Source organism: Carlito syrichta, unplaced genomic scaffold (genome assembly GCF_000164805.1).
Source record: "Carlito syrichta isolate Samal-C Ts95f unplaced genomic scaffold, Tarsius_syrichta-2.0.1 Scaffold132401, whole genome shotgun sequence".
Taxonomy (NCBI): Eukaryota; Metazoa; Chordata; class Mammalia; order Primates; family Tarsiidae; genus Carlito; species Carlito syrichta.
Window position 1 is genome coordinate 42,411 of NW_007076497.1, and position 24,836 is coordinate 67,246.

Sequence of the window (24,836 nt, forward strand, 5' to 3'; positions counted from 1 at the left end):
GCGGCCACTGCACTCCAGTCTGGGCAACAGAGTGAGACTCCAACTCAAGAAAAAAAAAAATTCTTATTGAAAGCCTCAGTAGTGCCTGGCTCCACAACGTATTCCCATTTCTGGCCATTCTTTACATCTCCCACTGATTTCTCTCCTTCCTCTTATTTTCAGTTCCAGTTCTGCTGTTTTAGATACCCACTTGATTATAACATGAGTCACATGATTATAACCCCTTTTCATTTTTACACAGAAGCTGTTTGAATTAACATTTTCATCTTTCTCTTCTCTCTTTGATTGCTTAATCTCTAAGCCTCCCCTGGAGAGTCCACTGGAGATTGAAACATGGCATGTTGGAAATAAAAATGACATGGCTGCCTTCTGCTTCTCCAAAGAGTGCGCCTCAGCAGACCTTAGCATGCACAAAAACTGTCTTGAGAGCATCCCCAAAGAGGAATCATTTCTGAACCTATCTTTTCATCATCCACCTGCTTGGCCTTTCTTTACAGCACCTCAAAGTCCCTTTTTTTTTTTGCATGTTGGCAGGAGCGACCCTAGTCCACACCTGGTCAGCCTAATACCTGGATCTGTGCACAGATCTTTAGATTAAGAGATGCCCTGCCTGGGCTCCTTAGGTTGCATCATTCTCCCAGCTTGTTTAAAGCCTTGAGGTGAATTCTCATTTCTCCAAATACAAATTTCTCACCTTTGCCTACTAGACCCTCAAGAACTTTGTCAATCTCCTTTCTGTCTGCTTTCATAAGAGGCCCCCTTGATTCCTCTCCAACCAGTGTGTCCCTCACTTCACAGTGCCACTTGCTAATTTCTGCCTTTGCATGAGGCCTTCTATATTAGTTTGCAGGGCTGTCATAACAAAGTACCATAGATTGGGTGCTTCAGCAACAGAAACTGATTTTCTCATAGTTTTCAAAGCTGAAAGTCCAAGATCAGGGTGCTGGCCGAATTGGTTCCTTCTGAGGCCTCTCTCCATGGCTTGCAGATGGTCACCTGCTCACCGTGTCCCTGCTGTGGTCACCTATGTGTCTCTGTGGTCTGTGTCCTAATCTCTTCTTATGGAGACTCCAGTCATGTTGAATTAGGGCTCACTCTACAGACCCCATTTAACTGAATTACCTATTTTAAGAATCTCTCTAGAAATACAGTCACATTCTTAGGCACTAGGAATTATGAATCTCACATAATGAATTTTGGAGGAACACGATTCAAACCATTACAACTTCTCTTCCCAATTGACCATGTGTCCTTTCTTTCATCTCTCTCTTCATACTTTTTCTCTGTCCATCCCCCACTGTCATCAGAACCCATTTCATTGTCTTCATTGGATGGTCTCCCTGGCCTCACCCTATGGGTTTGTGCACAGGGATATGTTGCTTCATGAACTTGTGTCTTCTTTGGGTCATCCCAGCGCTGTTCCCCTGCCTCTGGTTTGACTGAGATTAAGGGTTGTGTCTCTTGCACATAGCTCTAATGTAGAGGTGCTTGAAAAATGCCACTGCTAAGTTACCGTGAGTCCCTTCTCACATATTCCCTTTTTTAACTTCTCAAGAGGACTTTCAAAGGAAATAGGTTTTTCCTGAGTGGTGATGGAGGGTGCAAACACTGACTCTGTGGACAGCGAGGAGAAGAATGGCTGAAGCTTCACACAGGTGACATCCAGTGAGCTAACCTTATTTCCAAATTGGGAAGGCCAGGAAGAGAGATTGGGGAAGCCCTAAAAATAGAGGTGAATTCAGGAATTTTCTGCTGGACTCAGTATGAACAAATGTATTCTCAGAAGCTTTGGAGACATTGCTATTTCTTTGACCTCGGAAAGGGAATAAAAATTCTAGATAAAACCCACTTCCTTTCTGACTGGTAGGTTGGGTGGGAGACTCATCTGTTGGGAATAGAGCTGAGATCATGGAGGGAAGCCTGCTGAGTCATAGTGGCCCAGAAAGGAAGACCACTGGGTGTCATGTTCTAGGAGTGGCATTGTGGTGTGCTTGCTGAGCTGATAGTGTGTTTTGGGGTGGACTCCAGAGTGGGGGCCTTGGAAGTGGGTTGCTGTGGTCTTCTGCTTTCCTCCCCCGTGGTGTAGGCAGGTGTTTGGAAGTTGTGTCCAGGTGAGACTTGCCATTCAGTTAAAGATACCCACACTTCCCTTCTCCTCCCTTCTTTCATCTTTCCATGCTTCCTTCCTCTCCCTTCATCCCTTTTCTTCTCTCTCCCTCTTCCCTGCTCTCTGCCCTCATTCAATGTCAGGAAGGGCCATTCCAGAAGGGCCCATTCAGCGTGTCGTGGCAGCGGCAGAGGCTAGCAGCACCGGCAGCTTCCACAGTGAGTCTGGATTTCATTTCTGGGGCCAGCGGGCTGGGCAGGGCAGTCCACACACAGACTGACAGCTTGCAGGCTTTGGAGAGGAACTTCCATGGGCTGGAGGTTGCTTCCAACCTCTCTTTCCCTATCTCCCACCATGGAGCATTATTTAACTTCCATGGAAGTTTCCTGCTAAAGCCATTGATGTGCTTGGGATGTCTCATGGGGAGGCAGCATGGTGAGGGGTGGTGGGCCATAATCTGCTATAATTAGATGCTCAGCCGGGAGAGCCCCCGGAATTCATATGGCTGCCAGGGATTCTGTCCAGGCCTGTGTGTGTGGTGGAGGCTGGAGGCTCTGCATGGACGATGGTTTGGCTGCTTCTGTGTGTGACCTTCAGTTTTGAGTATATTTTGGGTGCCCACACACCGTAGGAAGCTCCCTGAAAGGAACCAAGAATGCCCTAAATACACATGCTAGAAGGTCCAAAGAATGGAAATCCTCCCATTGACTTCAAATGAAGCATGGTCTAACAGATTTGATGTTCAGGATGGTTATTACAGAGACTCCATGACTGAGTCATATCCCCTGTATTTGGGGAGAGGTTTTCACCCTCCCCATTTTAATGTCTATGGTAATTTCTGGCAGAGAGATGGACATACTGCAGAGTCGGTTGAAGTCCCATCTGTCTTGCCTTGATCATCAGACTGAGCTGGATGGCTTCTTTCCACTTTTTTGCTTAGAGGCCTTTTCCTTCTGTTTTGGGAATGGACCACTTGGGAAAACAAAACCACAAATTTACCTACTCAGCCTTAAGAATCCCGTCCAGACTAAGACACAAGTCCAGCTTGCCATCTTGAGTTGCTTTCCCACAGGCCAGATGCTGTTTCTAAACACTGACTGGGCATGTTGTTGTTGAGTCAGTTTTGAAGTGAGAAGCTTCCAGTTTCTAATAAGAGACGTTATCCTGATACTACAGTCTTACGGGCAGGTGCAAGGGAATGCTTTTACAATTTTCGTTCATTTCTCTCATGATTTGGTTAGGGAGGTAAATTAAGCATAGCCTCACAGATTCTCTCAGGATCACAGTTTTATAGATTTCTCATCTTGACACTGCCCCTAATAACAGCATGAAAGTTTAAGGACTTCAATGCTAACAGCTGTGTATAGTTAGAGTATATCAGAACAAAACATGCTTGCCAGCCTTGTGAGAATTTTGTAAGCAGGACCATTATAAGGAATTAATCTCCTCTCATGCTTTTAAAATATTGTGTGTATTTAAGTTACATCAAGTTCAAACTGTTGGTTTCAGAAATTGACAGGTTGCATCCAAATATCAAGTTGGTCAAATTTATTAATTTCCACAAATATTTAATATTAATCAGCCATGTGCATTTGATTGTCTAAAGTTGGTCAGGTGAATGAAAAGGGAAGCTATGTTAAATAGCAATGACAGGCATACATTTAGACTTTTCCTTGTAAATTGGGACCTGCAGTCACTTTATCCATGTATCCTGAGTGATTCTAGGTGCCAGGGATACAGACAAAAATCCTTGCCTTTAATAAGGGAGATCAAAATAAAGTAAAATATATAGCAAGTTAAAGAGTAATAGGTCCTTAGGAGAAAACTGAATCAGAGAAGGGAAAAAGAAGTACTTGGTGTTAGTCACAGTGGTGGCAGTGATGGTGGTGGTGGGTATGTGTGTGCAGTTTTAGATAGGGAGGTCAAAACCATTGAGTGCATCAAGAATATGGTATACTTTAGTTTACTTAGTTCTCTAAGGAGAGCTTTTATGGCTTGGCCAAAACTTTCTGAAACAAGTCAGCTCTGAAAAGTCTGAGTCCAAATGCAGAAATACAAACTTCATAATAAAAAAAAAATGATACAGTGAGTATCAGGTGGCTGTGGCATTGAAAGTATACCATACATTTTCTGCTTGAAAGTTAGCAAAGTTGTCATCTCCCACTGACATCATTGAGAGGGCATCAGAACATAATAAGACTGGATTCATCCATTTGGGGAGCACCTTTGTAGAAAGTCCCTCAATCTGTGACTTGCACTGGCTGTTCAGAATATCTTGAGGCCCTTTTTTCTTCTGTTCGTTGGGGTAAATGCAGAGCACCTACTCTTGTCAGGTGCTTTGCTAGGGACTTTGAGTTAGTTAATTTATTTAATCTACCATGTTCCCATGAAGACACTGTAATCATCCCACTTTGGGCATGAGAACACTGATGTTTAAAAACAGAACTGAAAAATAGTGGAGTCAGGATTTAAATCCAGGTTGAACTAAGTCTGAAATTCTGCCTTCATCAGTTAGTCATGGCATCCATCCAAAGATAGGAGTTGACAGGAAGTGGGAGTAAAATAAGAAAGGTAGGACTCATTGGATTATCCAAAGGTTCCTTGTGTGGGCTGATTTGCATGGCTGGATCAGGAGCAGCAGAGGTGTTGGGGGTGATTGTCAGTGTCGTTGCTGATTGTGCATGAAGACACAGTGACTTCTGCTGCTTCTCCATGTGTTGTTGTCACTGGGAATGGGGATGGGCATGGAAAACTTTGGGGCATGAGGGAGAATCTTCCTGTGTGGCTTTCATTCTAGGCAGAGGTAGAGGCTTGACATCCATGAATCTGTGTTCCTGGATTTTCATGCACGTTGGAAAAAAGGGACAGTGCATGGTGTCTGTTCATAGATGGTAGGGGTGGGGAGAATGCATGCAGAGTTCTGAGACTGAACAAAGGTTTTTTGACAGGGGTTTGAGTGAAGAGTTGAGTTTGAAAATAATCCTAAATTTCCTGTCTGCCTTTGTGTATGGAATCCACAGACTAACCTCATCCAGTCTTAAGATGCTATTAGCAAGAAACAGGATGTCTCTGGACCGCATCTCAGATATTATGGTTATATTTAACATCAATATAACGGTGTAACCTTGTATTTATTTGTGATATATTTTCTTGTATTTATTTGTGACGTATTTTCATATATTCCTCCCCCAAATCTAGATAGCATCTTGCTTTATGCATATGATGGGCTCCTGATACAGTTATATGACAAGCAAATCACCATTTACAAGCAAAAAAGACCTGCTACGGCAAAGTAAATAATTATTTTGCGATGCCAATAGCCCTCTCTGGTTTTTCTTTTATGCTAAAGGAGATCTTTCCACCTGCAATGCTATTATTTCCTTGAACTTTCAGTACATATTTATCCCAGAGTCTCAATGCGTGTCAGAACGTCTCTTTTGTTTCATAACATATGTCATATGAGTAGAGAAAAGTCATGACTCATGTCATTTACTAAAGATTTTCTTCACCATCACAATGTCAGTATCACAGGAATATACCTCAGGCACTGGAATGTTCCTCACCATGGTCTTCTAACTACTGGGTATAGCTACCTCATCATATTCTAATTCTTTACTGCTTATGAACTATTGTCTAATGTTCTTCCTCGCTTTGATAGTCAAGGGTTGAGAAGCAAAGCCTCATTCATCTCTTTCCGTGGGATACTCCTCTCTCACTTAACTGTCTGTGTTCACTCCCTTATGAAGTGAAACAAGTAAGCAAGCTACTTTTCCTTTTAAAATATTAACCCATCTCAACATTACTTGGCTTCTCTATTCTACATCTATGTGCTCTGTGAAGTCCCAGCTGTTAGTAGGCATAAAGATTAGAAATGTCTAGTTATATTTCAAGATGAGAAGGTTACATGTGGTTCACTCTGCCACTCATACCGGGTATGTCTTAATTCTAAGAAGGACTTAGTTGCAGCTCAAGAATAATTCTTATGTCTTAGATACAAGTCTGTGAGGGTACATGGTCACAAGTGTGCCCCAGTCCAGGAATCTGCCTAGAGACTTGATCTAAGATACATCTCTTGTACCAGCATGCTGGGTGCTCAGGGGTGTATCTCCTTACCCAAACAAATTCAATTTTCTAAGGAATCTGAAAAGACATACCTGTTTCTTTTCATGCCCGAGAAACACAAGAAGAGGTTAAGATATGTTTTTGTCAGCCCTGTTTGCACATTAGTGTTTTCCAGTCATCACTGAGGTTGTGGAGAAGGCCTGGTTGCAGTGCAGGTATCTATAAGCTAGAGAGTGTTCTAAAACACACCAGGGCCAGGCGTGATGGCTCAAGCCTGTAATACCAGCACTTTGGGAGGCCGAAGCGAAGGGATTGCCTGAGTCCAGGGGTTTGAGACCAGACTGGATAACTTGGCAAGACCTCGTTTCTATAATAAATAAATGTAAAAAAATTAGCCAGGCATGGTAGTGTGTGCCTGTAGTTTCAGGTACTTGGAAGGCTGAGGCGCAGGATTGCCTGAGCCCAGTTGAGGCTGCAGTGGCCATGAATGTGCCACTGCACTCCAGCCTGGCTGACAGAGTGAGACTCCAACTCAAAAAAAAAAAAATAATAATAATAAAAATAAAAGAGAGAAATAAATAAAGGGCTTTCATGAAGTTAAGCTCCAATATAGCTTAACAGTTTTGAAATTGTGGTATGTGATGTTCCTATGTCTTGAGATTCAAGATATTTAAGATTAGCTTTTGAGTGAAAACTAATAAAATTTCCTGTGTTAGACATATGCCTCTTAATGTACATGGTATCACCTATCTTTATAAGTTCAGAGAGATTGGTTGTGTGTTCCCAGGGCCAGTCCTCTGGGTTCTGAACTAGAGATTTATCCAGAGATAAGAATGCTACCCACGCCGGGGTCAGTGGCTCAGCCTGTAATCCCGCGCCTTTGGGAGGCTGAGGTGAGTGGATTGCCTAAACCCGCGGGTTCGAGACCCGCCTGGGCAGCGAGACCTCATCTCTACAATAAATCAAAAAATCAGCTGGGTGTGGTAGTGCATACCTGTATTTCTGGCTACTTGGAAGGCTGAGGCGGAAGGATTGCCGGAGCCCGGGAGGCGAGGCTGCGGTGGCCGGAAGCAGCCACTGCACTCCAGTCTGGGCGACCGAGTGAGACTCCAACTCAAAAAAAAAAACAAAAAACAAAAAAAGAATGCTACCCATAAGTGATAATTAATCTTAGAACTCCTAGTTCCTTTGGCATTTTGCTCTCCATGAGCTAAAGAAATAGCGTGTCTCAGAGCAGAGCAAGCCCCTAGGACAGGATGGTAAGAGTTTCCTAGAATGGGGTGGGACTCAGGTCTTCAAATGAAGGGGTTGTGGGAGCAAAAGGGAAGATGACAGAGGAGGGAAGGAATCTTTCTTGTGTCATCCAGGACTGCTCACTAGGAAAGTTGACCTAGCCTTTGTGATGCAATTCTATACTTCTTGTTCTGGATCTTATCTTCAAAGTTGGTCAAGTTCAGTTGCTTCTGCAATTCTTTTAAGACAAATGACTCATGAGAAATTCATATGGCTAAAAGAATTGTGACACAATCTCCTGTCTGGGGATGATGTGAGTTCCGCTATCTCTGAGCTGGTGCCTACCTCTCTTGAGCGTTAGCTTCCTCTGATTTTTGCTGCCTCCTCCCATCCTACCACTTGAGGCTAACCCTAATGGAAACTAGATGTCTAAGACGACCTCCAGGCAAATGCATCTGGCTGAAGAAAGCCTAGTATCTGGGCGGATGCAGCCATGTGCAGAAAGCTTTCAGTTCAGACGCCAGTTTCAAGGCCACAGGTTGTGAACTGCATCACATGTTGCTTTATGGCTGGTGAATCCTGGAATGCAGGTGCTGCCATGAAGGGTGGGGAAGGAGAAAGAAGCAGTCAGTGAGTGCGAGAGAGCTTGTTGTAGTTCCACCTTAGCTGGGCATGTTGGTCTCTACTGAGGCCTCTGGGATCTCTCTAAATCTTTCTTCTTAGGTTCATTTCTAGAAGTAGACATTTTATTTCTAGGAATAGAAACTAACTTCAGAGTTAAATGTTCCAGTGTTTTATCAGGCTTTTTTTTTTCAGCTGCAAGTGACAGAAAACTTAACCCACTCCACCTTAAGCAAAGGATAATGTATTTTCTTAGTAATAAGATAATCCAAGTTTAGAACTTATCTCTAGCGTTGGCTTAATTCTAAGATCCCAATTATGCCATCAAGCTCTACACATGTTGCTTCCTCTCTCCCTCCTTCTTTCTCATCTCCGCTCAGACTTCTTTTTATAATGCCTTCATCCTCTCTGCCTTCCACTTTTTCTGCCCAAATGATCTTAGAGAAAGAGACATTAATGGGAAATAGATTTCCAAACAATCAAGGCTAATGAATTTCAAAATTATGATGATAAAGGCTGCAGCAACTGAACAGATTTTCCGGGACGTAGATAGACTTGTCCTCATTAGGGAGACTTTGCCATTGGGAGCCCAGCTGATGGGGCCAGAAGTTATCAGTATCATTTCTACAGGAGGCAGGCTGGACATTATGCAGAGAAAAGTCAAAAGGGAAAAACAGAGGAAGCCAACCAAGTCCATGGCTGGCTGCTTTTTGCAGTCTATCTATGAGCAACATAGATGTCTTCTGATGTCATTTTCCTGAGCACTCTGTGGACTGATGGAGGCTACCATTTAATTTCATTGCATCTGCTGATTTAAATATTTCTGAATGAAAATTCCCCTTCAGCTTTTATGGGTGTTTTTATAGAAATCAAATTGTAGGATTTCTATCAGGTTTTCCAAAATGTGCTACTTAACCCATCAATTTACATGCCTTAAAACATTTTTACTAGTGAGTTTTCCCCTCAACTTGGAAATGCCTAAGAACTGCAACTTGTTGGTAAATATGACCATTGGTTTTGAAATCAGAATAATTTAGATGTAAGACTTGGATCCTTTAGTCTTTAGTCTTTTTGAATATGTTGTTTAACTCCCTCTCTCTTCTCTCCCTCTTCTCCTCCCTTCCTTCCCTCCCTTTCTTCCCTTCCTCTCTCCTTCTCTTCCTCCTTCCTTCCTTCCTTCCTTCTTTCCTTCCTCAATACAATGCTGTTGATAATAATAATTTTGAGAGCCAACGACTAGCGAGAAGATTGAATGAAGCAGTGCATTTTAACTCATTTAGCATATATACTGGCACAGTATAAACACTCAATAAGTTATTGTTCTGTATCCCTGTTCGCTGGGACAAGAACTTGGCTCACCTCTGGTCCCAAACTTGGAATGCTGAAAAGCATCTCTTTCCACCTCTGTTACAATGGAGATCAGAGGTTTAGATAAATTAAGATGAAGGCTCTACCCTTAGAAATTACCTACCCCAGCATTTAGCCTGGGTCCACCTCTGGGGCCCCATTAGATGACCCTGAGAAAGAGACTTCATCCCAGTTTCATTAGACTGGAAACAAGAGGTCTACTTGCTCAAATTCTCCTTCTGTGTTTTTGGAAACATGAATGTGTATAACAGAGTAGGAATGCCTTTGAAAAAGAAACATCCAACTGTGATTGCTGGCTTAGCATTTAAGACTTTCTCCTAGGTTCATCCTCAGAGCAGTCTTCCTCCGCTTTTTGACCTTGAAGGGAAGCCAAGAGGTAAGGCTTGTTTATAAAGGGAGAAGAAGCAGCCCACAGCTGCAGGCTTCAGATTATGGCCTGGGATGCTAGATGCTGTGTGGAGGTACAGCTTCTCCATCCCTTTCATCTTTGCTGCTCTTGGCCCACGCCCTCCACTGCTGAGATGCACCCTGGGACCCAGTTGTAGAGTAGCCTGCTGTGTGGAGCTAAGTGGGCCCCAGAACACAAACCTTCTCACAGGCTGGGAGGGGCATCCAGAGGTTATCCAGTCTCTGCTGTATGGAATCATCCTTTTTTGGAACTAGATGATACCTAAAGGTTAACTAGTTCAACTCTTCCCCTTACCCTACCAATTATACAGATGAGGACACAGGAGCCTAGAGGTGAACCAGGCAGTATGATGCAACCTAAGGCAGGGCCCTGGAGCTCCGGAGTTCTGGATCATTGCTCTTCTTTTCCTGTCCACAGCATACACACATGCACATACCCCCCTGGAGAGTCAGGCTGCTGATGCTGCAGATGTTAATAAGGGCCTTGAGATGAGCTGCTGTGGTCTTGGTGTATTGATTCAGGTAAGAAAATAATGCTTTGGACAATCTCATGCAATTTTTGAGCAGAGAGAAATCTTAGCAATCCTCTGATCCTCTGTCATTATTACAAGTGTGACCATTGAGACTAACCAAAAGGAAGCATAGACTGCCAGAGACATAGGGTGACACAGTGGCAGAACTGGGACAAGAAATCAGATGACCTGTGAGCTTCAATCCGGTACCCTTTCCATTTGATTCCATGGTTTCCCTTGGTGCTGGGATCCTCCCTCTGGCTACCTCCTGCCTAGGATGCTGGAAAGGCCTCTACTGCCTGTCAGGGCTGTGTGGCTGAGTTAATCAATATTGCTTTCCTGGAATTTCTCAGGGGAAGGCCTAACTAGAAACCTGTGATGCATAAAAATAGTGGTGGTACTAATTTATGTTGATTAATCACTTTGCAGTTTGCAGAGAGCTTCAACCACTCTTATCACCCAACCTCAGACTTCCTTGAGAATTTAACCCTACTATTTTTTTGAGTTGAATCTTCACCTTTAAATGACTTTATCCACTGTTTCACGTTTGTGGTCCTGCAAGTGATCTGTGAGTTCTCCCCTCCCAGGCTCTATGATGCCTTTCTTTAGAATTCAAGGGTCTCTTTTCATAACTCAAAGAAGAATCCCATTTTCCGTGGGTGAAAAGATACATCCAGTTCTTAAGAAGACTTTGGGTGTATGAAAAGGTTCATTTTGTCCACCTTCTCCTTGCTCTCTTCAGACTCCTCTGGCAGCCAGTCAGTAGGTGGATTGGAAATTCAGCTCCAGCCCAGAGAAGCTAGGTAAGGCAGCCTGCAGTCTGAGAAGGAGTTAATTGCATATTCTTTATGCCGTCTTCCATGATGCACTTTCAGCTTCCCTTTTCCTCAGGTTGTGGCCATCAGTGGTAGTTTTCTGCTGTGGCATACATTGTTTACTAAAGTAATTAAAATATATAAAGTGGGCAACTCCCTCAGGTCCCTTCCCACTGTGGGAGCTTTTCTGTCCTCTCAATAAATCCTGCTTTCTGGAAAAGAAAAAAAAAAAATATATATATATATATATATGTGCATGTGTGTGTGTGTGTGTGTGTGTGTGTGTGTGTGTCTGTCTGTGTGTGTGTCTGTGTGTGTGTATGTAAAATGTTCCCTGTTCCCCTTTTAGCTAGAATGACTTATTTGAAGTAGTTTGGAAGCAGCAGACTTTTCCTCTAGCCACAGCTGTGCCTTTCTGGCTACTCGGTCCAAACTGCAGCGTGTGTCCTAACTTGCCAACTTCCAGTGCTTCATTAAGGACATGGGGCATTAAGGGCACAGAAATCAAAGGAGGGAAGAGAGAGGAAGCAAGGGTCTGGCTTGCTTATTATAGCAGCACAAAACCAGAAAGGACTTCCTTTCATTCCTCAATACAGCCCTACATTGAAAAAACTACAGTCAAGGACACTTGAAAATTACTTCCTAATCCAACCTAAATCTATACCAACCTCATTGCCAAATTTCCCTATCTGCCTACACACATATAAATTCAAAACCCATTCCCTTATCTTATCTAAATCCTGGACCCAGAGAATGCTTCTTGCAAATATTTATAAGAACAGTACCTAGCACTACTATGACCATTATTGCAACTGTTACTTGTTAACGTGTATCAAGGCTTACCAAATGCCAATCACTACAATTAATGCTTTGCATGAATTATTTTATTTAATCCTCATAGCCATTTTGACTTGGCCAGGATAACATAAAGAATATGGTACTAACTCCTTTTCAGGCTGCAGGCTGCCTTATCTAGCTTCTCTGAGCTGCAGGCGAATTTCCAATCTACCCACTAACTGGCTGCCAGAGGAATCTGAAGAGCGTAAGGAGAAGGTGGACAAAATGAGACTTTTCATATAACCAAAGCTTTCTTGGGAACTGGATGCATCTCTTCGCCTGTGAAAAATGGGATTCTTCTTTGGGTCATGAAAAGAAACCCTTTAATTCTAAAGAAACACGTCGTGGTGCCTGAGAGGAGAGAACTTACATCACTTGCCAGGTGATGTTTAGCAAATAGAGAACTGAGGTTCAAAGAGGATAAGTAATGTTCTGAGGTGACACAGTATTATTCTGCCCCTACCATAAGGTTGCTTAAGGGTAAGCCACCCACTCTGGGGCCTTGTTTTTGCATCCACTAATTCTTCTGATGGGAGATCTTGCCCCTGCCTGAAATAGATCTAGCAGAATGGGCAGGATGCTGAATTTGGCAGAGGCTTCAGGCCCTTCCTCAGTTTATATCTCCACTAGCCCTATACATGCAGCTTCCTGCCTACTTCAAACCTGGGCCAACTCAAATAACTCCTGGTTCTGATATATAAGAAACATGCATACCACATTATACTCTGAGAGATCACACAAGGAATATAGGATGAAACTTCTCTTAGAGACAGTCTGGAAGCAGCTCCTAATGATGAGAGGTCTCAGGCCAGTGCAGAAGTCCCTGTCACCGAAGGAAATGATGCCATACTTTAATATTTCCAAGGGTGGTTTCATGCTGCTGGTTAGGCTTTATAAACACTCCCAAGTTAGTGCTTACAAGCTCTGTCTGAGATAAATGAGATTGGTAACACAAAACAAAGACTGTTTTAAGCTGTCTGCTTTTAGGGCGGCTGAACTGGGGCGCCAGCAGTGGATGTACAAGGTCCTCCCAGGATCCACGCATGGAGTCAGCATAACAGACTTTATAAATGGTGGATGAAATGTGCTAGGCTCTAGAACCTTGGAATTAGAAAACAGTCTTCAATGCAGAAGTCACCTAGTCTAGCCTCCCATTAAACCTTGAGAGATAGATACCCAGCTTGAGCTTTCCTAGCAATAAGAGCTAATGGACTGGCAAAGGAGAATATTCCACCGATTATTAGGAAAGCTCTTTCTCTCACAGTACTATTGGTACATGAGAGGGGACCCAAAAAAAGGACTTGGAATGATTTTACTGGAGGATGGGGTTCTTGTAGTAAAGCCTTCCCCTCCTAGGTAAGTGTACTAGGAACCCGTCGGCATCAGTGTACCAGCTAGCATTGTTGTGAGAAGTTGTATTTGGCATCAGTGAAGTTTTCTTTGGAAGATTCTTGCAATGCATTTGCCCATTTCATAATGGGTGATTTATGAGTGCACCAGCATTCAGCAGCTTTTGACCAAAAAAGACATTGACCCCCAAGGCCTACCCTTTCTATTCACCCAATCTTGCCCCAGTGATTTTTTTGTTGTTGTTTGTTTCCCTGGATGAAAAATTCAAAGAAAAACTTTTTGCCAATGTGGGAGAGGTGAAACAAAAAACAGCAGAAGCACTAGAAAAGTGATACATTTAAAAACTATTTTGAACAGTGGAAAGAGCATCTTGAGAAGTGTATTGCATCAAACAGAAAGTACTTTGAAGGTGACTGAAATTTAAACATGTAAGAATAAATACACAATTTTTAATAAATAAATTCTAGTTTTTTGGGGGGACGCCCTCATATATCTGCTATTGGCTCATGATCCTAAGATTATAAAATAAAACTAGAATCCAATGCTATCACCTTAAGCCTGGTGAGATATTCAATCAATAAATGTATTATTGCTATTGCTGTTAAAGTCTCTGAGAGGATAACTCAGGGAGCCAATTTCTAGCTAAACTTGCCTTTTGAGAGGAAAAAAAAAAAAGACCGTTTCATTGTTTCCTTTATTAAAGCCAAATTATCTTGTTTTCCTTTTTTTTTCTACCACGAGGCCACACACACAGCATATGCAGTCACTGAGCCTAGTCCAAAGGAGGATACTGCATATTCTAACCAGTCTAGTTTTGTCTTCTCTGAGATTCATTTAAGCATTGCTTTTTTAACCAGGCTGGCAGCCATGTGGATCCTTTAAACTGCTCCCATGAAGAGAAAGTCTTGAAGTGTGGCAAGGGATTGACTTCTAGCTTTGGCTGTACTTACACCAACTGGCTGGCATTTCATCCCTAAACTGGTTTCTCATTCATAAATTGGGGATCATTGTCTCATTATTGTAAGTGTCACTGAGCATAATGTCTAAATTCTTAGAAAAGATGGAAAATGCTATATAATAAACATAAACATTATCATTGGGAAATTAGTATTTTCCAAGGAAGAGTTAGATTTGAAGTAATAGGTATGTGTATGTGTATTGAATATCTGCCATGCCTCTGTTCCATTTGTTATCTCATTTAATTTTTGATATCAGTTATAATTTTTAGATTCTTTTTGGCATTTAAATGTTTAGCAAAGTCAATCTTGTTGAAAAGAAATGATCTTATTTTGGCTAAATAAGTCTGAATCTAAATTGAAACCCAACTACCAGTGCCTGAACTGTATAGGGTAAATTTTCCAAAATCTAGGATCATTAGAGGATTTATCCTGCCATCCTTTACTCATGAATATTACAGCAAACATTTAGGGACTGGGTGGATCAGTTTGAATGCAGTGTGATCTATAGATCTGAGTTGAGTTGAGACCCCCCACTTCATTCAGTGAATTGAGCTCTTTTAACAACATCTAAAGTTTTATTTCCACTAGAAGATTTTAGTGCAGCCAGGAGGCTCCAATCTAGGCATTTGGAAAAGAAAATAAGGGCCAAGTTATTTTTCAACCTGCATCTTTGGACTTGAAATATCTGCTCTATAAAAAAAAATATATATATATTGCTTCGGGGCAGTAAAGGACAGTGAGGACTCAGAGTGCTAACACTGAGACAGGATTAAGAGGGGAAAACAAAAGAAGTTATATAAAAGGCATGTGTTCCTGGGGCTTCCCTCTGAGAACTTTGCTCCTGGCAGATGCTGCTCTAGGTAGGAGAACTGGGGAGAATCACAATGGGCCTATTTATCCTCTAGACTCATACTGCTAAACAGCTTGGCTCTAAACTCCTCGTGTTTTTGGAAGACTCCAAGGGTTTTTCCTAATCCCAGGGCTAGAGGCTCAGACTGAGACAGCCATTCCACTGAGATTCTGCTAAATGGATGCTGTTTGCATAAACTTGTCACAAAGCCCTGCTCTGAGGAAGCAATGCTATGCTATAATGATGTCTTTGTGAGTTTTCTCTGTACTTTCCCTCCAAAAATCTCAAGCACCCACTAGACCCGGGGCTGAGATCTTCAGTTTGTCTACAAGAAGCTAGATAATAGTCTGCACCTCTTTATTGGGAAGAGGAGAGGCAAAAGGAAGGCAAGCAGCTCTGATTTGGTAAATCAGAAGTCTGATGCCACTATAGAAAATTCTCAATCTCTTGTGTAAACATTTCATCCATGGAGTTTCTATAACTGGGGTGAGGCCACAGATGGACATGCATTTGTGAGTGTACACTTATGTATTATAGCTCTAAAATCAAAAGGCTCTCCAAACCAGCCTATCCCTAAGGTATGCACCCCACAAACAGGGGGGAATATAGAGTTCGACTAGGTGACCCCAAATCTATATACATCAGGGTGGAAAGGACACTATAAAACTGAAATTTAAACCTCATAAGACCCAATCTGTATATTTTTGGTTTACCTTTGGATATGCATGCCACACTCCAGTAATAAGTTTACATTAAAAACAAGAGCAAGGCTCTATGGGACTTCATTTCCATTTTATTTATTATTCTTAGTGACCCTGGACAAGTTACTGCTTCCTTTCTGGCTAAGTTTTCCATATCTGGAGGTAGGCTAGGTAATTTCCAAGGCCCTTTCCCCCCTGTGTGTTTATGAGCTATGGCTTTAGTGTTCAATCTCTTCTTTCAACCCCTAGATTCTGAGAAACTTGGATTTGGGGAGTTAGACAGGGTGCAGTTATGGGCAGGGTTGGTTCCTCAGAGATGCACCAGAAATCTAGATGACATCTGGAGAGAATGTAAGCTCAGCCACCAAAGAGCATGCCTAGTGAATGATCAAATGACTGGGAAGAGAGCTGAAAATTTCATTCACAACACAGCAGCCAGCATCCACACCTCAGAATAGCCATGTAGACGAAGTAGGGAGAGAGTTGAGGAGAAGGAAGAAAAAAGGTAACATGAGGGCAGAGCTTCTGAAGGGCACACTGCTATTTCTAAAGCACTGGCAGCCTCTCACATATGTGGGGAGGGAACTATTAAGAGAGCCCAACAGTTGGAGAGGGGAGGCAGTATGAAGTGTTCATTCCCAGAAAGAGGGCTATATTATTCTGGAAAGTTTTGAAGCTGTCAGCAATGCTGATAAACTAGCTTAGAGTGAATCCATTTTTGTTGTTGTTGTTGTTGCTTGAAGATAGGACGCATTAGAAGAAGACTTTGGGCTTTTCCTCCTATTTTTAGGTCATTTATTTCCAGAAATGTCTAAGGAAATTTCCACCAATCACATGTGAACAGGACATGTCCGAGAGGCTTATGTCTGTGTCTATGGCTGTGCACACAATGTACATGCATTGACATGCACACGTGTTCATCTAAATATCCTCTCCCTGACGTATGGATGTGTGTGTATAAACTACACGTAGCTGACTCTGAGTGCAGCCCATGTGTGTAAAATCCCCAAATCCTCTGGAACCAGAGTGGAGATGTTTTTAAAGACTGTCGAGGTGGCTGCTGAAACTGCTGCTGGGGTCATATTCAAGGTGATTGCCAGCCCCAGCTGCTGATACCCTTGGACACAGAAAAGCAAGTTGGAAGAGGTAAAGCCTACTACTAGGTCATGTGGGAAATCAGGAGACTTCTCAGGGGATGAGGAAGGGATAGGCTCAGCTTTTTCTTCTTAATACACATAAAGATTCTTCTATGTGTTGAGACATGCAGTCAAGAAACATTAAAATTAAATAAATAAAAAATGATGGCATTTATCATAAATGACAGAATCTACGACAATCTCCTGATTAGACCATTTGCCATTAACATATGTTGCAAAGTTTTTAGAACTCTTCAAAGTTGCCTCCTCAAAAGTAGATGAGTTGTCCTCTCATCTACTTCAAAATGTTCTGATTTAGCTCATGCAGATTAGTGAATACAGAGGAAGCTTGAATCCTTCCATGGGTTCTGGAAATATCATTCCCCGTGAATTCACACTGGCTCATGTTTGCTGGGTCTCTGTTTCTTTATCTGGAATATGGGTTACTTTGTCTCCTTTATACCTTATCAGAATTGTGTGAGGATAGCCATTTCAAAGCTCTGGGAGAAAAGCAGGCTTCTGTGTGTTCTTTGGAATCCACCAGCTGCCTCCTTCCGTAATTAGATGTGGAAGCCTGAGAATCTTGTAGTTTAGCTGAGTTTCTTTTTAAGCTAAAGGAGCGGGTTCCCTCTAACTGTAGAAAAATTGGAGTCACTCAATGGAAACGAGCAAGACAATTCCTTTTTCTGCAAAGACTGGCTTAGAAGAGAAGGAATAACTGTGATTGAGTGGGGAGGTAGGAGATCCCTAGAAGAATACTCTGCCCCTGGGGCATTCTGGTCCCAGTAGGAGCTGGAACCTAATCACCTGACTTTGGACATTTCTGCACTACCTACTCCTGGCCTCCAGGGGCAATGTTGGGTGGGAGTGAGCCCTAAGGATTGAAAAGAGGGAGATTGAATGAAAGAAATAGGGATTGAGGGTTTTAAGAATGTGCTCCAGGGCTGGAGGTGGTGCTGCTGCTCTGCTCTCCTCTTCCATTCTCTGCTTTTAGAGGGCTGGTGACCTGAGGATGGATGAGATGCAGTCTTGGAGAAAAAACAAGAGAGATAAGACTATAAACTCTGTATCACTAAGACACTTAATTTCTAAACCTGTGGTTTTCAAACTTTTATGTCCCTAAAATAATTTTGAAAATATCATATATGCCCCTTGCACATTTTAAGCTGCCATCTAAGCTCTTCAATATACTTTTAAATAGTTGCACATGATGCCATTTCCAGAATATTGTAAATATTGACATTAAAAAATACATCATTCCTTTAGTGCACCTAATGAACTTTAAATGCCAGAGCAATTTGGTACATCAACTATGAAATACATGAGCAAGTTCTTAAACAGTCAGTTTTACATGGTTCTTTTTCCTTCTTGAACTTATATTTTCATCCCAGTTACTCTACTGAATTTTATCTTTATGTAATATATTTTTTATATACATGAAATCCTTTTATTGGCCATTCTATCATAATTTACTGTGACAAAAATATGTATGAAAATTTAAATTTAATTTTTAATGGCCAATGATCATATGTTTCAAGATGTTGAGTTTTTTGGTTTGAGTAATCATTACAATGATTAATAATATGCATAAATTGAAAGTGAATTAAGTTATCATTATAATTATTAATGATAGAAAAACACAGTTGACTAAAATAATATATATCACAATTTTTGATGAATATGCAAGATAAAAAGTAAAATAGTAAAGAAAATGGTGTTCATATTTTCATATTTTCAATTTTTTCATGTATTAATTAATGAATATTATTTATGTTTAAAGTAAGACAGATGCAAGATCAATTCCTATCCCTATTTTTTATTTTTATAAACGCAAGAGCTGAAAAAAATTATTCCCAATAAACAAATAGTTAAATAAAACCAAGTTTGTTATTGAAATGTAACTCAATTCTTTGAAATTTTATCTAGTCATTTGCCTAAAATCAAACATTGGTCTCTTTTCAAAAATTATTTTTAATCTTCTCTTGACTGATAATTCTTTTAAGTTTAGTCCCCTTTAATTTCTTGAAAAGAATTGAAAAGTACCCAACTTGCAAACAGATTTTTGTACCAAGATTTCATACAATTTCTTTCTTTGTACTCTGCAGGTTTTATTCCTGAAATTTAAAATGAGTGAGAAGTTGTTCTTTTCAAGAGAGGCAGGGCTGTGTGTATCTGTAGAGGGAAGGGGTGAGGGCAACTGGGCAAGGAATTGTTGGACCACAGGGTGTTCTATGTTTAATTTTAGATACATTTATATGAGAGTTGTAGATCTGCAAAGTACCTCACAACTATTTTTGCCTGAGTTATCTGTTGGAAAGGCTGTAGGTGTCTTCAAAGTTCTATAGACCCTGGTTTGAAACCACTTGCATGGACACTGTACTATATCTCTGTACTAATGTATCCACTGCATGGTGTCTCTACCTATTAGTGGAGTCACACCTCATGAGACTCCTGCTCTTTAGGATGTGTAAGAAACTCCTGAGGTACATGCCAAAAGTACACTTCTCTTTGGACTATAATAAAGACCGGAAACAACCAAGTGCCTATTATTAGGAGATAGACTGAAGAAACTGTGGCACTGCCTGGCATACTGGAGTCCTAAACAGATATAAAAAGAATGTGTGAACTTCACTGAAAAAAGCAAAGTATATAACATGTATGGTATATCTAAGAAAGTGAAAAATGATTATAAATTTATATTTGCTTATGTAAAACACAGTGTAAGAATAAATTAAAAGGAGGCCAAAATGGTTGCCTGCAGGAAGAAGAGAACAGGGTAAGGACGGTGAGTAGGGATGGAACTAGATGTTGCTTAAATATATCCTGTTTTGTGATTTTGACTTTGAAACCATGTAGCAGTTTTGATATCATTATAAAGCAAAATTATAAATCAAGTGGAAAATAGAAAACAAAGCGAGTCCTAAAAATAAAAAGCAAAATAAATTAATTCTGTGTATTAAGTTGGTGGCTTTACCACATAGAAAGCACTTATTTCAAATGATTTTAAAACATAGCTATGTTTTTGTATGTTCCTAGTAGGTATATTCTAAGGGCAGAAAGAGCTACAAAGATTGTAAGTAGAAGGTCGTTTTCAGTAATCATACTGTTGAACTGTTTCAGTAATCATATTGTAATCAATTATAATTCAGTAATTATATTGTTGAACTGTTAAACTTGAACTGTTATTTCGAAACTCTAATATGTACAATATGTCATATATTTTATAATATATTATATATACACACATTAGGATAAAGCAAATAAGTAATATTAATATTATAGGAATAAAAATTTTCAGCATGAGAAAAAACACAGATATAAAATTACAGAAATAAAAGCTCTGTAATCCTAAATTTGAGTTCAAAAAATTAGTATGAACTCATGACATTTTTTTCTCTTAAGCAAAAAAGTTTTTGCTAGCTATTTTTATGATAAAGACCTAGAAATAAGGACCACCCTGGTAGCAGTGGGCACACCTAAGATCCATATGGTGGTCTTTAAATTCCATTGTCCTCCAGAAGGATTCAGGGGTCCTTGGGCAAATGACTGATTCTAAGGCTGTGGCAGGAAATGCACAAGATAAGCGTAGAATATTTTTTTCATGTCAGAAAGTAATGCTATCAGACTACTGAGGCAATGTGGGAGGACACAGACACCATCTTTAAGAGGTCAAAGATAAAACATCAAGCATTATAAATAATAACTACAGTAGAATAAAACATTTCAAATGTGTTGTTATTGATGTTGCTTTTTAAAAGACCAAGCCTTGATGATGTTTCTCAAAAACAAAACAAAACAAACCTCTCATTGATCACCTTTGGAGGATGCTAGGGAATGAATTCATTATTCTAAAAACTGGTATATAAAGGGACAGAATCAAGGATTTATCTTATCAATACTGCATAAACTGGTATCAGTGTAGCCAAATAGCTGATGAAGGAAAGTTTTTATTTATAAAAGATTTCCAGCTAATATATGCAGAGAGGATGGAATAATTAGAATATCATTCTTTTGTAGCCATCAGTGAAATAATGGATCTAGGCAATGATTATTAGTGGCTGCTAAAACTGCTAGATAAAAGAGAACCTTATAGAAGATAATCAGACTGAATCTGCTGTTCAGTCTTAACATATCAAAAAAAAAAAAAAAAAAAAAAGAAAGCTGGACAACTTTTGCCTCCTGTTTTGTTACAAAAGAAGCATACAACACCATTTAAGGAACTAGATCTGATCAGGGGTCTAGATACCTGGTCAGGTATAATCAGGTATTCCTGATTATAGGAGTGCTGTAGGTAGAGGAGCGTGCAAAATGACCCATGGGGATATGGTGAAGTAAACCAGATTGTGAGAATTTGTGAGATAAATGACCCGGGATCTTAAACAATCAAAGAAACAAATAAATAGAAAGATGGGGGCAGAAGGTGGGGGAATGCTACAGTTAAAAGACCCTAAGAAACATTACTATTAATAAATACAATGTGTAGATCTTTTTTGGGGTCAAGTTTTAAAAAAACACTTAAGAACATTGGGAAAATTTTAACACTGAATGGAATTTGATGTAAAGGAATTGTTAGTATTTTGGAAACAATATAGCATAACCCAAAAAGTCATTTCCTTTGTTAAGCTAAAAAAAAAGTAGGGGGGCTGGTGAATTTCTGGTCCTCTTCCTCTGAGTCTAATTCAGAGGTCATCCAACTTTCTCTGTAAAGGACCAGACAGTCAATATTTTAGACCTTGCAGGTGGTCTTTATTGCAACTTTAAGGTGGTCTATGTTGCAAATACTCAACTCAGCCCATATAGCCTAAAGTCAACCATAGACTTTATGGAAATGAATGAGCGTGTTGTGCCAGTAAAACTATTTCCAATAATAAGAGATAGGTCATAATTTGTTGACTCCTGGTCTAATTCATTGGGTTTGGGGTAAAGACTAGGAAATTGTAGTTTTAAACAAGTATGCCAGGCACTTGTGATCAGGCAGACAACATCGGGATGAGGAAACTGAGGCCTAGGCAGGACGAATGACTTGCCAGGAATCTACAGCTACAAGGTAGCAGAGCTGTGTTGACAGGGGAAAATCCTGCTAGGTCCTCTCTCTGCCACACTCATCCCCTTCCCCCAGTAAGATGCTAATGAGAAATAGGGAGAAAAAGCTGAAAAGAGAACGGGAAGAGGAAGAAAAAAACTTTGGTTTGCATCATATCCCTAACTCAGCAGTCTCCTTTAGGATGGGGCAGAGAACAAAGGGAAGAAGAGAGAGAGCCCCGGCACAGAAAGCCTGGCAAATGAAAGCATAATGTCAGCTTCCTACCCAGGTCTGAAATGTAAGGCTGCCAGATTTAGCAAATAAAAACACAGGACACCTCATTAAATTTGAATTTCAGGCAAATATCACAATTTAAGTATGTTCCATTCAATATTTGGAATGTAATTATAATTAAAAATTTGTTGTTTACCTTTTTTTTAGATTAGGAAATACGGTTCATTTGAAAGTAAATTAGAGAGAGAGAAAGAAAAGATTCACCTCCCCAAGGTGGGGAGGGGGCCAAAGCCAGGAAGCAAGGAAGCATGGCGGCAGCCATAGCTCAAAGAGCACATGGCCACACCAGAGTCTAGCAAGGCAATTGCCTGTTGTTTATCTACAATTTAAATTTAACTGGGCATTCTGTATTTAATCTGGCAGCCTTACAAAAGTGTGAAAAATAATTAATGAAAGAATTTAACAAAATATTGGTGGGCTAGTGGGCAAAAACATCCCTGCCAAAGGGCTGTGAGAATAACCAGAAAACTGCGCATGAGAAGGGTTCTATAGTCACAGAGACTGGACTTCTCTGGCCTGATCAGATTTTGGAATAATCACTTCACTCACTCCTGTAATTCCTTGCGTTTGTGGTTGACCTTGGAATGGATCTCCTTAAGCCTGAGTTGATCAGGTATTTCTAATTTTCCTACTCAAAATCTGGAATCATTCAGAACCCATCTGGCCTGGAAGTATAAAAGGAATTTTATGGAGATGGTGACATTAATGTTTTGTTCCAACACGATCCCCAATATACCAAGAATAATCATTTTTCTGGGAAACAGATTTAATGCAAATAGAATTGTATTCTTGAATTAGCATGAACAGCAATTCAAAGGAGCAAAGACCTTAGTGAATCCTGGCCAGGTCCAGTAACAAAGGCAAAAAGAGGAACATGTCCCAGGATCTTATGACTTTCTAATTCCTCCAAACTGACAGCTAAACAACCCAAGCATCCTAACCCTCTAGCACTGATGAATTCTTCCATGGGCACTTCCAACCTCCCAGGTTTGTCAAACTCCATCTCCCTTGTGAGTGCGTGCGAGAGGGCAGAGGAAGGCAATGGCTGAGGAGGTGGAAGATATCTTCCAAGTAGGTGTGAGCTTCTTCCTCTGTGCAGTCCCAAGATCTGCTTCTCTCCAAGTTCTTATTTTATTTCTGGAATCATTCCTTTTTCCTGTGCCTTACTGCTTTACATCTCTGTTTCAAGGCTCCGTCATAAGATCCTTAAATGTATCTTGAGAGCTTGGATCATTAGGTAATATTTACTATGCAATGTTTGGGCAAGGTAACTTATCTTCATCTGTGACATGGGCATAATAGAGGGTTTCATTACACAGGACTAGAGAAAGGATTAATGAGGGATGTATGTAACATCCAGTGGCCGGTACTTACTATTAATTAATTAATTAATTAATATTATTTCTATTGTTAAGATGATTGTTTCTGGGTAGGTCACGTCTGGCAAGGTTTTACCATGGGGGATATTTGTCAATAATTTTTGTCAGGGAAGACTTTGACCACTGCCTTTCCCAGACTGTGTCTCTCCATTGTGGGAGAATGATATAGGTCATTCTGGAGGAAAATCAGCGTAGATAAGGAATCTGAGGAAATTGGGTTTGTTATGCTGCCCAGAAGCATGTAAAAACCACACAGAATGAATGTTATTGTACTTTATGTATATACATTTGCACTTAATGATGTTCAATGGATTTTTATGTACAGAATCTTACTTTAGGCAGGCTGTTGCTAAACTCATATTTTGATGATAAGGAAATTGAAGCTCAAAAGTCATAGCAGAACTCAGGACTTGTGACTTCCAAATTAGTGCTTTTTTTTTGTTATATCACAGGCCTCTTGAAAAATTTTATTCCACTCCTGAAAGAATGCGTTATAAACTTCACCCACATCAGCAGTGCTGCTCAGTTAGAGTCTTGATAAGATTCTTCTTAGTGGGTCCCCTGTGATCAATTAATATCCTTCTGATATTTTTCTGCCCAAATACTTAAGCTCATCACAGTTTACACACAGCACACTTGAATTTCTCTCTTTGTAAGATTTAAGATTTGAATTTAGAATACCTCTTCTGGATTGTATATAAAATCATCAAATGAGACACACACCAGCATCAATTTGAGGGACTCCATTATTTAAAATTCTTCATCAAGAGAAATGTTCCTACTTTCCTGATTTTTATTTTTCTTAAATCAAGAAACCAAGTACAATAAACCTTTCTACCATATTCTATCACAAACATAATTTTTTCTTTAAAATATTTTCACATGAAAGTTAAATTAAGTTCACTGGTTTTCTTTTATTCATGTTTTAAAATTTTAAAAATTTTCCGGTGTGATACATGATCCTTCTAAGATTTCAAACAACATAGAAAAACATCTAGTAAAATGTGGAATTTTTCCTTTGGTCACTACTCACTCTTACATATCTCTCTAACAGAAACTACTGGCTTACTGACTTTCTGAATTTTTTCTATGTATTTTCAAAGTTACAGCGTAACAATGTATATTTGCTTATGTATCCACATACACATTTTACATGAATGAAAACACTGAAATATATTTTT

The 24,836-nt window shown here is 40.3% G+C and overlaps 1 protein-coding gene across 1 annotated transcript in view; it reads left to right on the forward strand.

Annotated features, from left to right (window-relative positions):
• The window catches only part of LOC103250751 (NT-3 growth factor receptor-like), a 67,464-nt gene that overhangs the window by 33,162 nt on the left and 9,466 nt on the right, over positions 1 to 24,836 (forward strand). Inside the window, exon 5 of the mRNA XM_021708184.1 lies at positions 2,251 to 2,325. Coding sequence (XP_021563859.1) covers positions 2,251 to 2,325 — 75 coding nt within the window. The remainder of the gene's footprint in view (positions 1 to 2,250; positions 2,326 to 24,836) is intronic.